General features: G+C 44.8%; 1 protein-coding gene across 2 annotated transcripts in view; it reads right to left on the bottom strand.

The window, feature by feature from the left end:
* uggt2 (UDP-glucose glycoprotein glucosyltransferase 2) overlaps positions 1-13,013 on the bottom strand; it is a 685,376-nt gene that overhangs the window by 194,806 nt on the left and 477,557 nt on the right. For both annotated transcript variants that reach the window (XM_067986476.1, XM_067986475.1), the window contains exon 32: positions 11,651-11,736. In XM_067986476.1, the coding sequence (XP_067842577.1) occupies positions 11,651-11,736 (86 nt within the window). The remainder of the gene's footprint in view (positions 1-11,650; positions 11,737-13,013) is intronic.

Genomic DNA, 13,013 nt, shown 5'->3' with positions numbered 1-13,013 from the left:
TACCGTAAAGACTGAAACAAAATATTTGTTCAGCATTTTTGCCATCTCCATGTTTCCCACCATTAATTTCCTGGTCTCATCCTCTAAGGGACCTACGTTTGCCTTAACCACCCTTTTTCTTTTTATAGAACTATAGAATCTCTTGCTATTTGTTTTTATATTTTTTGCTAATTTATTTTCATAATCTATCTTCCCTTTCTTAATCAATCCTTTCGTTACTTTTTGCTGTCTTTTGAAGACTTCCCAATCTTCTATCCTCCCACTAAGTTTGGCTACCTTATATGTCCTTGTTTTTAGTCGGATACTATCCTTAATTTCTTTTCTTAGCCACGGATGGCTGTCATTTCTTTTACACCCTTTTTTCCTCAGTGGAATATATATTTTTTGAAAGTTGTAAAATAACTCCTTGAATGAACACCACTGCTCATGTACCGTCTTACCCTTTAATCTATTTTCCCAGTCCACTTTGATCAATTCCGCTCTCATACCATCATAGTCTCCTTTATTCAAGCTCAGTACGCTTGTTTGAGAACCAACCTTCTCACCCTCTCATTGGATATGGAATGTAACCATGTTATGGTCACTCATTCCAAGGGGATCCTTAACTAGGACATTATTAATTAATCCTGGCTCATTACTGAGGACCAGGTCCAAGGTTGCTTGCCCCCTTGTAGGATCAATTACATACTGCTCAAGAAATCCATCCCTAATACACTCAATAAACTCTTCCTCAAGGCTGCCCTGCCCAATTTGATTTGTCCAGTTAATATGATAGTTAAAATCCCCCATAATTATAGCTGTTCCCTTATTACATGCCCCGACTATATCCTGATTAATACTTCTTCCAGCAGAGTTGCAACTATTAGGAGACCTATATACTACGCCCACTAGTGTTTTTTTCCCCTTATTATTCCTTATCTCTACCCAAACTGTTTCATTATCCTGATCCTTTGTCCCAATATCAGAGGCAGAGCAAAGCTAAATGAGAGGCTACAATTATTTACACAGACTCCCATTGAAACACTAGATATGTTTTTAAGTTAAAAATAAAATTGCGGATCCTAGGTTTATTGTTGCGGCTACAGACATAAACAAAAGCCATTGGTGGCCTGTGTGACCTATCAGCCTTTGATTGATGACCTCAGTCTTCAGAGACTATCAATTGGTAACTGTGCCAGTGCACTGCTGTCCTTGTTAGGGTTGCCAACTCTGGTTGAAGGCATTCCTGGAGGTCAGATCACGTGACATCCGACAAAGTGACATCCGATCAAGTGACATCTGATCAAGTGACATCTGATCACATGACTTCTAGAAATGTTACTGCATTTACTTTATAAAGGTTGGGTCCCTTGTCGTAGAGAATTTCAGCAGCTGTTGCAAGAACCAGGAGGCCAATCGTGAGCAGGTGAAGGGGGGAAACGAAGGGCGGGGAAGAGGGGGAAACGAAGGGCGGGGAAGAGGGGGAAACGAAGGGCGGGGAAGAGGGGGAAACGAAGTGCGGGGAAGAGGGGGAAACGAAGGGCGGGGAAGAGGGGGAAACGAAGGGCGGGGAAGAGGGGGAAACGAAGGGCGGGGAAGAGGGGGGAAACGAAGGGCGGGGAAGAGGGGGGAAACGAAGGGCGGGGAAGAGGGAAAACCAAAGGAGGGGAAACCGAGGGCGGGGAAGAGGGGGAAACGAAGGCAGGGAAGAGGGGGAAACGAAGGCGGGGAAGAGGGGGAAACGAAGGCGGGGAAGAGGGGGAAACCAAAGGAGAGGAAACAAAGTCAGGGAAGAGGGGAAAACCAAAGGAGGGGAAACGAAGGCAGGGAAGAGGGGAAAACCAAAGGAGGGGAAACGAAGGCAGGGAAGAGGGGAAAACCAAAGGCAGGGAATAGGCAAACCAAAGGTGGGGAATAGGGAAAACCAAAGGCGGGGAATAGGGAAAACCAAAGGAGGGGGAAACGAAGACGGGGAAGAGGGGGAAACGAAGGTGGGGAAGAGGGGAAAACCAAAGGAGGGGAAACGAAGTCGGGGAAGAGGGGAAAACCAAAGGAGGGGAAAGGAAGGCAGGGAAGAGGGGAAAACCAAAGGAGGGGAAACAAAGGCAGGGAAGAAGGGAAAACCAAAGGAGGGGAAATGAAGGCAGGGAAGAGGGGAAAACCAAAGAAGGGGAAACGAAGGCAGGGAAGAGGGGAAAACCAAAGGCAGGGAATAGGGAAAACCAAAGGTGGGGAATAGGGAAAACCAAAGGCGGGGAATAGGGAAAACCAAAGGCAGGGAAGAGGGGAAAACCAAAGGCGGGGAAGAGGGGAAAACCAAAGGCAGGGAAGAGGGGAAAACCAAAGGCAGGGAATAGGGAAAACCAAAGGAGGGGAAACCGAGGGCGGGGAAGAGGGGGAAACTGAGGGCGGGGAAGAGGGGGAAACCGAGGGCGGGGAAGAGGGGGAAACCGAGGGCGGGGAAGAGGGGGAAACCAAAGGAGGGGAAGCCGAGGGCGGGGAGGAGGGGGAAACAAAGGCGGGGAAACTGAAGGAGGTGAAGAGGGGAAACTGAAGGAGGTGAAGAGGGGAAACCGAAGGAGGGGGGAGCGATTTACAGGGGAGAAATCAGAGCTGGGAGGAACTTTGATTCCATCAATATCTAATGGTGACTCACTGAAATTGCATTGATAATTAATATTAATACTGGTAACACTCAGATTCTGCTCATAACCAACAGTAACTCACTGATAGTCTATATGTAATTGGTAGTAATAGGTGTAATGCCCCGACATCCTACCTGTAACTAGTAATAATCACATAACATGCTGATATTTACCATGAAAACAAAGCCAGGAATCCCCTGCACTGCACAAGATGCGGTCAAGCTCCCAGTTGATGCCACTTTTAATAGGCCCCATCTCTCTCCCGATCTTCTTGGAATTCGGTTCCATCTGAAGATGACAACTCTGAACTGGGAAACTCAGTCAGAGCTGATCCGGAGTTGGTTTTCACATGTCAAAACCGGCCGGCACAGACCGACTTGAACTAAACCGAAAGATCGCACAAAGGTCAGCAGGCTCGGTGTTGGGGCACTTCTCACAGGGCACATTGTCCTGAACTCAGCTCAGCACCAACTTTTCTAAACCACACCCTGGGCTCAGTCTTAATAAAGGATAGTTTTCAGAGAATGATAGAAATTACAGTACAGGAAGAGGCCATTCGGCCCCCAGTGCTGGCACTCTCTCCTGTAACCCCATCCCCCCACCCCCCCCAGATCCTTTTATATTCCTCCTTTTTGAATATTTAGCCACTTCCCTTTTAAATTAAGTTTTAGTCTCTATCTCAACAGCCACATGTGGTGAAGGATCCCACTGTCTAATAGCCCTTAGTTCAAGAACCTTCCTCCTTCCTTCCCCCTTGGTTCTTCCAGTGAGAATACTTGGTTTCCATTCCCTAGTGCACCATTTGCCCACCAATGGAAACAATCTTCCACTATTTACCCACAGTAAGGTTCCCAGGTTTCACTTACCCCTTTACTGACTGCTTCTCTCTCAGTCATCACGCCCACTCACCATGTTGCTGCTGCTCCTGGGTCTGCAGGAAACACCCCCCCCCCCTCACCCCTTGAGCCCCAATCCCCTGACCCTAGGCTCTTTCCCTCCTCCATTTCCCAGTCCCCTTCTTTGCCCCGACCTCCCATCCCCAGTCTCGTGCACTCCCCAAGCCCCCATTGCCCGGTCTCTATTTCGCCCCCCGAGCCCCCATTTATCAGACTCCCATGCTCCCCGAGCCCCCATTCCTCATCTCTTCCCCTGAGCCCCCATTCCCCAGTCTCCCTCGTTCCATCTCTCCCCAAACCCCCATTCCCCAGTCTCCATTTCTGTCCAAGCCCCCATTCCCCAGTCTCCATCTCTCCCCCCAATTTCCAGAGCCCCCCACCAATTTGAGAGCACTTCCCTGATATCAGAACCCCCCACCAATTTCAGAGCTCACCCCATCCCCGATTTCAGAGCCCCTCCCTGATTTCAAACTCTCCAGCCCCCTCCAATTTCACTCCATCTGGTTGCTGCTCCCTAAGGGTGACATCACCAAGCCGGAGGCTCCAATGACCAGCAGCCAGTGACGTCCAGGAGCCGGGGGGGAGGTTGCGCAATGCCACAGGAAACTTAAATCGCTGATCTCCCGGGCTGCCAAAACAATATAAGAACATAAGAAATAGGAGCAGGGAGTAGGCCATAAGGCACCTCAAACCTTCTCCGCCATTAACTAAGATCATGGCTGATCTTCGATCTCAACTCCACTTTCCCGCCCGATCCCCATATCCCTTAATTCATCTAGAGTCCAAAAATCTATCGATCTCAGTCTTGAATATATGCAATGACTGAGCATTCACAGTCCTCTAGGGTAGAGAATTCCAAAGATTCACAACCCTTTGAGTGAAGAAATTTCTCCTCATCTCAGTCCTAAATGGCTGACCCCTTAACCTGAGACTATGCCCCCTAGTGCTAGACTCTCCAGCCAGGGGAAACAGTCTCTCAGAATCTTATATGTTTCAATGAGATCATCTCTCATTCTTCTAAACTCCAGAGAGTATAGGCCTATTCTACTCAATCTCTCCTCATCGGACAATCCTCTCATCCCAGAAATCAATCTAGTCGACCTTCGTCGCCTCTAAGGCAAGTATATCCTTCCTGAGATAAGGAGACCAAAACTGTACATAGTTCTCTAGGTGAGGTCTCACCAAAGCTATGTACAATTGCAGCAGGACTTCCTTACTCTTGTACTCCAACTCCCTTACTCTTGTACTCCAACTCCCTTGCAATAAAGGCCAACATACCATTTGCCTTCCTAATTGCTTGCTGTAACTGCATGTTAACTTCCTGTGTTTCGTGTACAAGGACACCCAAATCCCTCTGAACTTCAACATTTAATAGTTTCTCACCATTTAAAAAATATTTCGTTTTTCTATTCTTCCTTCCAAAGTGAATAACCTTACATTTCCCCACATTAAACTCCATCTGTCACCTTCATGCCCATTCACTTAACAATCTATATCCCTTTGCAGACTCTTTGTGTCCACCTCACAGCTTACTTCCCCACCTAGCTTTGTATCGTCAACAAACTTGGATACATTACACTCGGTCCCTTCATCTAATTCATTAATATAGATTGTAAATAGCTGAGGCCCCAGCACTGATCCTTGGGGCATCCCACTCGTTACAGCCTGCCAACCTGAGAATGACCCGTTTATTCCTACTTTTCAATCCTCTATCCATGCTAATATATTACCCCCAACCCAATGAGCCCTTATCTTGTGTAACAACCTTTTGTATGGCACCTTATCGAATGCGTTTTGAAAATCCAAATATACTATAATATAGTATAGAAGTAGGAGGATAGAACAGATGAATGCGTGGCTAAAGAGTTGGTGCAGGAGGGAGGGTTTCAGTTTCCTGGATCACTGGGCCTGCTTCTGGGGAAGGTGGGACTTGTACAAGTCGGACGGGTTGCACCTGAACCAGAGCGGGACAAATATCCTTGCGGGGAGGTTTGCTAGCACTGTTGGAGGGGGTTTAAACTAACTTGGCAGGGGGATGGGATACAGAGTGGAGCTACAATAGGGGGTGATGTGCAGCCAAATATAGAGAAAAAAACAAGTCAGCTTGGAAGACAGGGCAAATATGTGAGGGCAAGGCTGGATGGCATCTATTTTAATGCAAGGAGTCTTGCGAATAAGGTGGATGAACTGAAGGTGTTGATAAACACATGGGAGTATGATATTGTTGCTGTCAGAGACATGGTTGAGGGAGGGGCAAGACTGGCAGCTCAATATTCCGGGGTACAGAATCTTCAGGCGAGACAGAGGGGGAGGTATAAGAGGAGGGGGGGTCGCAATATTAATTAAAGAATCAATTACTGCCATAAGGAGGGATGATATATTAGCAGGTTCCTCTAATGAGGCCATATGGGTGGAGCTTAAAAACAAAAAGGGGGCAAGCACTTTGATGGGAGTGTACTATAGGCCCCCAAACAGTCAGGGGGAGATAGAGGAACAGATATGTAGGCAAATCTCAGAAAATTGTGCGAATAATAGGGTAATAATAGTGGGGGATTTCAACTTCCCCAATATTAACTGGGATACTCAGAGTGTAAAATGCTTAGAGGGTACAAAATTCTTAACGTGCATCCAGGAGAGCTTTTTGAGCCAGCATGTAGAAAGTCCTACAAGAGAGGGGGCGGTACTGGACCTAATTCAAGGGAATGTGGCCGGCCAAGTGGAAGAAGTGCTAGTAGGTGAGCACTTTGGTGACAGTGACCATAATTCGGTGAGATTTAAGGTGGTCATGGAAAAGGATAGGGAGGGGCGGGAAATAAAGGTTCTAAATTGGGGGAAGGCAGATTTTAATAGGATAAGGCAGGATCTGGCCAAAATGGACTGGGATCAGCTGCTTGTAGGAAAATCCGCATCGGAGCAATGGGAGTCTTTCAGAAGGGAGATTGAGACCATACAATGGCAACATGTTCCCGTAAAGGTCAAGGGTGGTTCCAAGAACTCCAGGGAACCTTGGATGTCAGGGGATATACGAGAATGGATTAGGAAAAAAAGGAGGGCTTTTGGCAGATACAAAAGGCTAAAGACGGAGGAAGCCCTAGAGGAGTACAAAAAGTGCAGGGGGATACTTAAAAAAGAAATTAGGAGATCAAGGAGGGGCCATGAAATAACACTGGCGAGCAAAATAAAGGAAAATCCTAAGATGTTTTATAAGTATATTAAGGGTAAGAGGATGACGAGGGAAAAAATAGGGCCCATTAGGGACAAAAATGGCAATCTGTGTGTGGAGCCGGCAGATGTAGGAGGGGTTCTAAATGAATTTTTTGCATCTGTTTTCACGATGGAGAAGGACGATGTAGACATAGAAATACAGCAGGGGGACTGTGATATACTCGAACATATTAACATCGAGCGGGAGGAGGTATTGGCGGTTTTAGCAGGCCTAAAAATGGATAAATCCCCAGGCCCGGACGAAATGTATCCCAGGCTACTGTGTGAGGCAAAGGAGGAGATTGCGGGGGCTCTAACACATATATTCAGAGCCTCTCTGGCCACAGGGGATGTGCCAGAGGACTGGAGAACCGCTAATGTAGTACCATTATTCAAGAAGGGGAGTAGGGAAAAACCGGGGAACTACAGGCCAGTGAGCCTAACATCAGTGGTAGGAAAATTATTGGAAAAAATTCTGAAGGACAAAATTAGTCTCCACTTGGAGAAGCAAAGATTAATCAGGGATAGTCAACATGGCTTTGTCAAGGGAAGATCATGTCTGACTAATTTGATTGAATTTTTTGAGGGGGTGACTAGGCGTGTGGATGAGGGTAACGCAGTGGATGTGGTATACATGGATTTCAGTAAGGCCTTCGATAAAGTCCCCCACAGGAGACTGGTCAAGAAGGTACGAGCCCATGGAATCCAGGGTGCCTTGGCACTTTGGATACAAAACTGGCTTAGTGGCAGAAGGCAGAGGGTGATGGTCGAAGGTTGTTTTTGTGACTGGAAGCCTGTGGCCAGTGGGGTACCACAGGGATCGGTGCTGGGTCCCTTGCTGTTTGTGGTCTACATTAATGACTTGGATATGAACGTAAAAGGTATGATCAGTAAGTTCGCTGATGATACAAAAATTGGTAGGGTGGTAAATAGCGAGGAGGATAGCCTCAGTCTGCAGGATGATATAGATGGGTTGGTCAGATGGGCGGAACGGTGGCAAATGGAATTTAACCCGGAAAAGTGCGAGGTGATGCACTTTGGAGGGACTAACAAGGCAAGGGAATACACAATGAATGGGAGGACCCTAGGCAAGACAGAGGGTCAGAGGGTCAGAGGGATCTTGGTGTGCAAGTTCACAGATCCCTGAAGGCGGCGGAACAGGTAGATAAGGTGGTAAAGAAGGCATATGGGATACTTGCCTTTATTAGCCGAGGCATAGAATATAAGAGCAAGGAGGTTATGATGGAGCTGTATAAAACACTGGTTAGGCCTCAGCTGGAGTACTGTGTGCAGTTCTGGTCGCCGCACTACAGGAAGGATGTGATCGCTTTGGAGAGGGTGCAGAGGAGATTCACCTGGATGTTACCAGGGCTGGAGCGCTTCAGCTATGAAGAGAGACTGGGAAGATTGGGTTTGTTTTCCTTGGAGCAGAGGAGGCTGAGGGGGGACATGATTGAGGTGTACAAAATTATGAGGGGCACAGATAGGATGGATACTAAGGAGCTTTTTCCCTTTGTTGAGGGTTCTATAACAAGGGGACATAGATTCAAGGTAAAAGGCGGGAGGTTTAGAGGGGAATTGAGAAAGAACTTTTTCACCCAGAGGGTGGTTGGAGTCTGGAACTCACTGCCTGAAAGGGTTGTGGAGGCAGGAACCCTCACAACATTCAAGAAGCATTTGGATGAGCACTTGAAATGCCATAGCATACAAGGCTACGGACCAAATGCTGGAATATGGGATTAGAGTAGACAGGGCTTGATGGCCGGCGCGGACACGATGGGCCGAAGGGCCTCTATCCGTGCTGTATGACTCTATGACTACATCCACTGGTTCCCCTTTATCTACCCTGCGAGCTACATTCTCAAAAAACTCTAATAGATTTGTCAAACACGATTTCCCTTTCATAAAAACTTGTTGACTCTGCCTAATCATATTATGATTCTTTTAAGTGCCCCGTTATCATGTCCTTAATAATAGATTCCAGCATTTTCCCAACTCCTGATGTCAGGCTGACTGGCCTGTAATTCTGTTTTCTCTCCATCCTTTCTTGAATAGCGATGTTACATTTGTTACCTTCCAATTCACTGGGACCGTTCTCGAATCTAGGGAATTTTGGAAGATCACAACCAATGCATCTACTATCTCTGCAGCCACCTCTTTTAGAACCCTACGATGTAGGCCATCAGGTCAAGGAGATTTGTCAATTTTTAGAACCATTAATTTCTCCAGTACTTTTTCTTTACTGATATTAACTACTTTAAGTTCCTTACTCTCATTAGACTCTTGGTTCCCCGCTATTTCTGGTATTTTTTGTGTCTTCTAATGTGAAGATAGATACAAAATATTTGTTTAACATCTCTGCCATTTCCTTATTCCCCATTATAATTTCTCCTGTCTCAGCCTCTAAGGGATCCACGTTTACTTTTGCTACTCTCTTCCTTTTTGCATACTTGTAGAAGCTCTTACAATCTGCTTTTATATTTCTTGCTAGTTTATTCTATTTTCTCCCTCCTTATCAATTTTTGGTCATTCTTTGCTGGTTTCTATAACTCTCCCAATCCTCAGGCTTACTATTATTCTTGGCAACATTATAAGCCTCTTCTTTTGATCTAATATTATGCTTGACTTCTTTAGTCAGCTATGGATGGATCACTTTTCCCTTGGAGTTTTTATTCCTCAATGGAATGTATATTCGTTGAGAATTATGAAATATTTCTTTAAATGTTCACCATTGCTTAACTACCTTCATACCTTTTAATCTAATTTCCCAGTCAACCAACTCGCCCCTCATATCTATGTAATTGGCTTTGTTTAAATTTAAGTCTCTAGTTTCGGACTTAAGTACGTCGCTCTCGAACTCAATGTGAAATTTTATCATATTATGATCCTTCTGCCCCAGAGGATCCCTTACTATGAGATTACTAATTAACCTATTCAATTAGACAAGATCTAAAATAGCCTGTTCCCTGGTTGGTTCCACGATTATTGTTCCAGAAAACTATCTCGAATGCATTCCATGAACTCGTCCTCCAAACTACTTTTGACAATTTGATTTGCCCAGTCTATATGAAGATTAAAGTCCGCCATCATTATTGTACTACCTCTGTTACAAGCTCCTCTTATTTCTTGATTAATACTCTGTCCAGCAGTATAACAACTGTTAGGGGGCCTATAAACTACTCCCACCAGTGTTTTCTGCCCCTTGTCATTTCTTATCTCTACCCATACTGATTATGATTTCTGATCTTCGAAGCCAAGATCCTTTCTCACTACTGTCTTTATGTCATCCTTTATTATCAGGGCTACACAACCTCCTTTTCCATTTTGTCTGTCTTTTCAAAGATGTGTTATCTGTACACATAGCAACATTAGTGGCAACGTAATTTTAATAAAAACCATGTCTACTGTTTATTTTTTACTGTTCCTCCTCTTGGTGCCAGTGTGTCATTTGTGATCTCTTATACCTAGCCTCATGCTTCTAAGTGCTATCTGTGTGACAGGAATATGTGAGCTAGCTGGCTGATGCGTGTTATAAGCCTTTTGGGACTGAGGTGGCCTTCATCTCATGGAAGTCCAGAGATGGACCTTTTGCAGGCTGCACCTCTGCGCTAATACATGGACAGCCTGACCCTGCTTCCTTTCAACCACATGTCTAAGCAGTTTAAAGGGCTGACTGGAGTGCATGGATGTGGTGCTGTCCTGAGACAGCACTATCATGTGAGCACTTATCTGCCATGCCACTGGAAGTGGGCAATGGCTCTGCATGACCATGCCTTACGGGGATGGGGAGGCCCACCTTGGATCAGTGAAGCCCGGAGAGATACTCGTCTGTATCCAGTCCCAGTCACTCAGAGGCTGGAGGAGAGAACAGTCTTCACTCGTGCCCAAGACTTCTACAACAGCAGACTGAGCATCCAAGTCTTCAGGGGTACTGTAGTGGGGGAACCCGCTACACATCGGCCTAGAGCTGCCACATGCTCCAGGGTGGACTACAGTGCTGCAAAGCCCCACAGATGTAGTTAATGGATACTTCTAATTGCTCTGCCATCTGCTGCACACACGTCGTTGGATATTATACTTAGTGCCTACACATAAATAGGGCAGATTCAGAACAATAGAAAGTCGAACATTACTAATTTGCTAACAGTGAAAGCAGTTCAGTAAAAGGGACCTAAGATCACTAAGGCTTATTGGTGCTGAAATAAAACTAAACATGGGGTTACAACAGCGTACCTCAAAAGTGAAGTTCAGATTAAGAATGTCCTTCAGCCAATTTGATCCATTCTTCCAGAATACGAAACCTACCATCTCCCATTACCTGCATCAAGTATGCTCCAATCTTTGAGTAGGCTTCACACGCTGTGCAAAAAAGGCCACTAGTTCTATGCTTGAAAACATGCATCAGAGCCACTAAACAGCACAAAGCAGCAATGCTCCTCTAGTAGCTGAGTGGAAATTTTTCAGAATAGGAATAACTTTCTTGAAAAAGTCACCAAATTACACTGTATACTGCAGAAAATGAGTCGCCAATGAGGAAGTTCAAGATAACTGCAGAAATCTCAGGGTTCAGAGAATGTAAACTGCTTAAACCGTTTGGAATGTTATCTGAACACCTCAATTATACCATAGCAGTAATTTTACAAGTTCACACACCTGCCGTGTAGCCTCATCTGTCAGCAACGCATATCATGAATTCAGTCACATACCTTGCTTGATCTTCTGTTTGTTAAAATGAATGGACAGAAAATCACTGATATGCTCCTGGCAGGTGAGACTTTGTCCCGGGAGTATAGACTCATAATATTATTCCGAATATAATCTGTAATATTGTAACTCACTGGCAGTTATCTATGACCACATATCAATAATTAAATAAACAGGAAATAATTAAATAAACCGACACTTAAAAAACTTTTGCTAGAATACCTTGTGATCGACTCCCAGATTCCCTTGCTTTCTGAATCCTCATCATTGAGAAGATCTTCATTTATTTTATCGGGCTTTTTCTGTACCTGTAAGTAAATAAAAATAAAGCTGGAATTGACATAATTTATAACTGAAGCACCTGAAATACACATCCACAAGTATTATGTGCAACAAATCCAAGTCTACAAATGAATTAAAATTTCTGACAAGTGCGTTAATATATTTGTGCTCGTTCCAAGAAGAAGCAAGTGTATTGGGCATACAATCACCTCTTCCATAACTTTAAAAACACTCAGCCTTAGGTAACCAACTACGCAAGATGAAAGTCGTTCTTTAAATCAAAATTATGTTTCCCTCTCCCGAAGTTGGTACACGAATGCATAAATCACATTGGAATGAATACAAATACAATGGAACTAACAAAAACAATGTAAATATTAAAGACATTTATAATTCAGCTATGGGCAAACTTCACCTAATGGAGCAAATTCACTTTCTGATTGAAGATCTTTTAAAACCTTGGGTTTGTTAGTGCACCAAATAGGAGATTTATTTGCTCTTAAATATTTGCATAGAAATGCCCCTCATCATTCTTGCAATACCTCCAAAGATTTCTCTTTTGTTCCTTATACTTTATTCAGTGTCACACCAATTCAGTTTACTTTTTCCCCCATTGGTAGCCTTTTGTCCCGGTGTACTGCATTAGCAAAATATTCAAAAGGCACTTTTAGACATTTTGGCAACTTTTACTGCTTGCAGTCAGTGGGGGTGATTTATGAAATTGGCATAATTGGGCGCATGGTGGGTGGGACTTCCATTGCACCAACCCAATGCAGTTGATGGGAGGCCTAATCAATTTTCATGATCGGGCCTCCTTTACATGCAAAAGGCGAGCTGCCAGTGCTATTTGCCCTCCTTATAGGCAGCACACCATTTGGGAGGTCAGGGAATCTGGCAGGCCTGGTGCTACTTAAAGGCAGCCTGCAGCCTCTTCAAGGGAAGGTGTACTTTTGAAAGTTGCATTGAATTACATCATTGAGTTACATTGAGTCTACAGCACAGAAACAAGCCATTCGGCCCAACTGGTCGATGCTCCACACGAGCGACCTCACTCCCTACTTCATCTAACCCTATCCGCATACCATTCTATTCCTTTCTCCCTCATGAGCTTATCTAGCTTCCCCTGAGATGCATCTATGCTATTTGCTTCAACTATTCCTTGTGGTAGCGTGATCCATATTCTTACAATTCTTCGGATAAAGAAGTTTCTCTGAATTCCCTATTGGATTTATTAGCGACTATCTTATATTGCTGGCCTCTATTTTTGGACACCCCCACAAATGGAAACATTTTCTCTACGTCT

Source organism: Heptranchias perlo, chromosome 6, assembly GCF_035084215.1.
Source record: "Heptranchias perlo isolate sHepPer1 chromosome 6, sHepPer1.hap1, whole genome shotgun sequence".
In the NCBI taxonomy this organism is placed as follows: domain Eukaryota; kingdom Metazoa; phylum Chordata; class Chondrichthyes; order Hexanchiformes; family Hexanchidae; genus Heptranchias; species Heptranchias perlo.
This window is presented reverse-complemented; position numbering and strand designations above follow the sequence as displayed.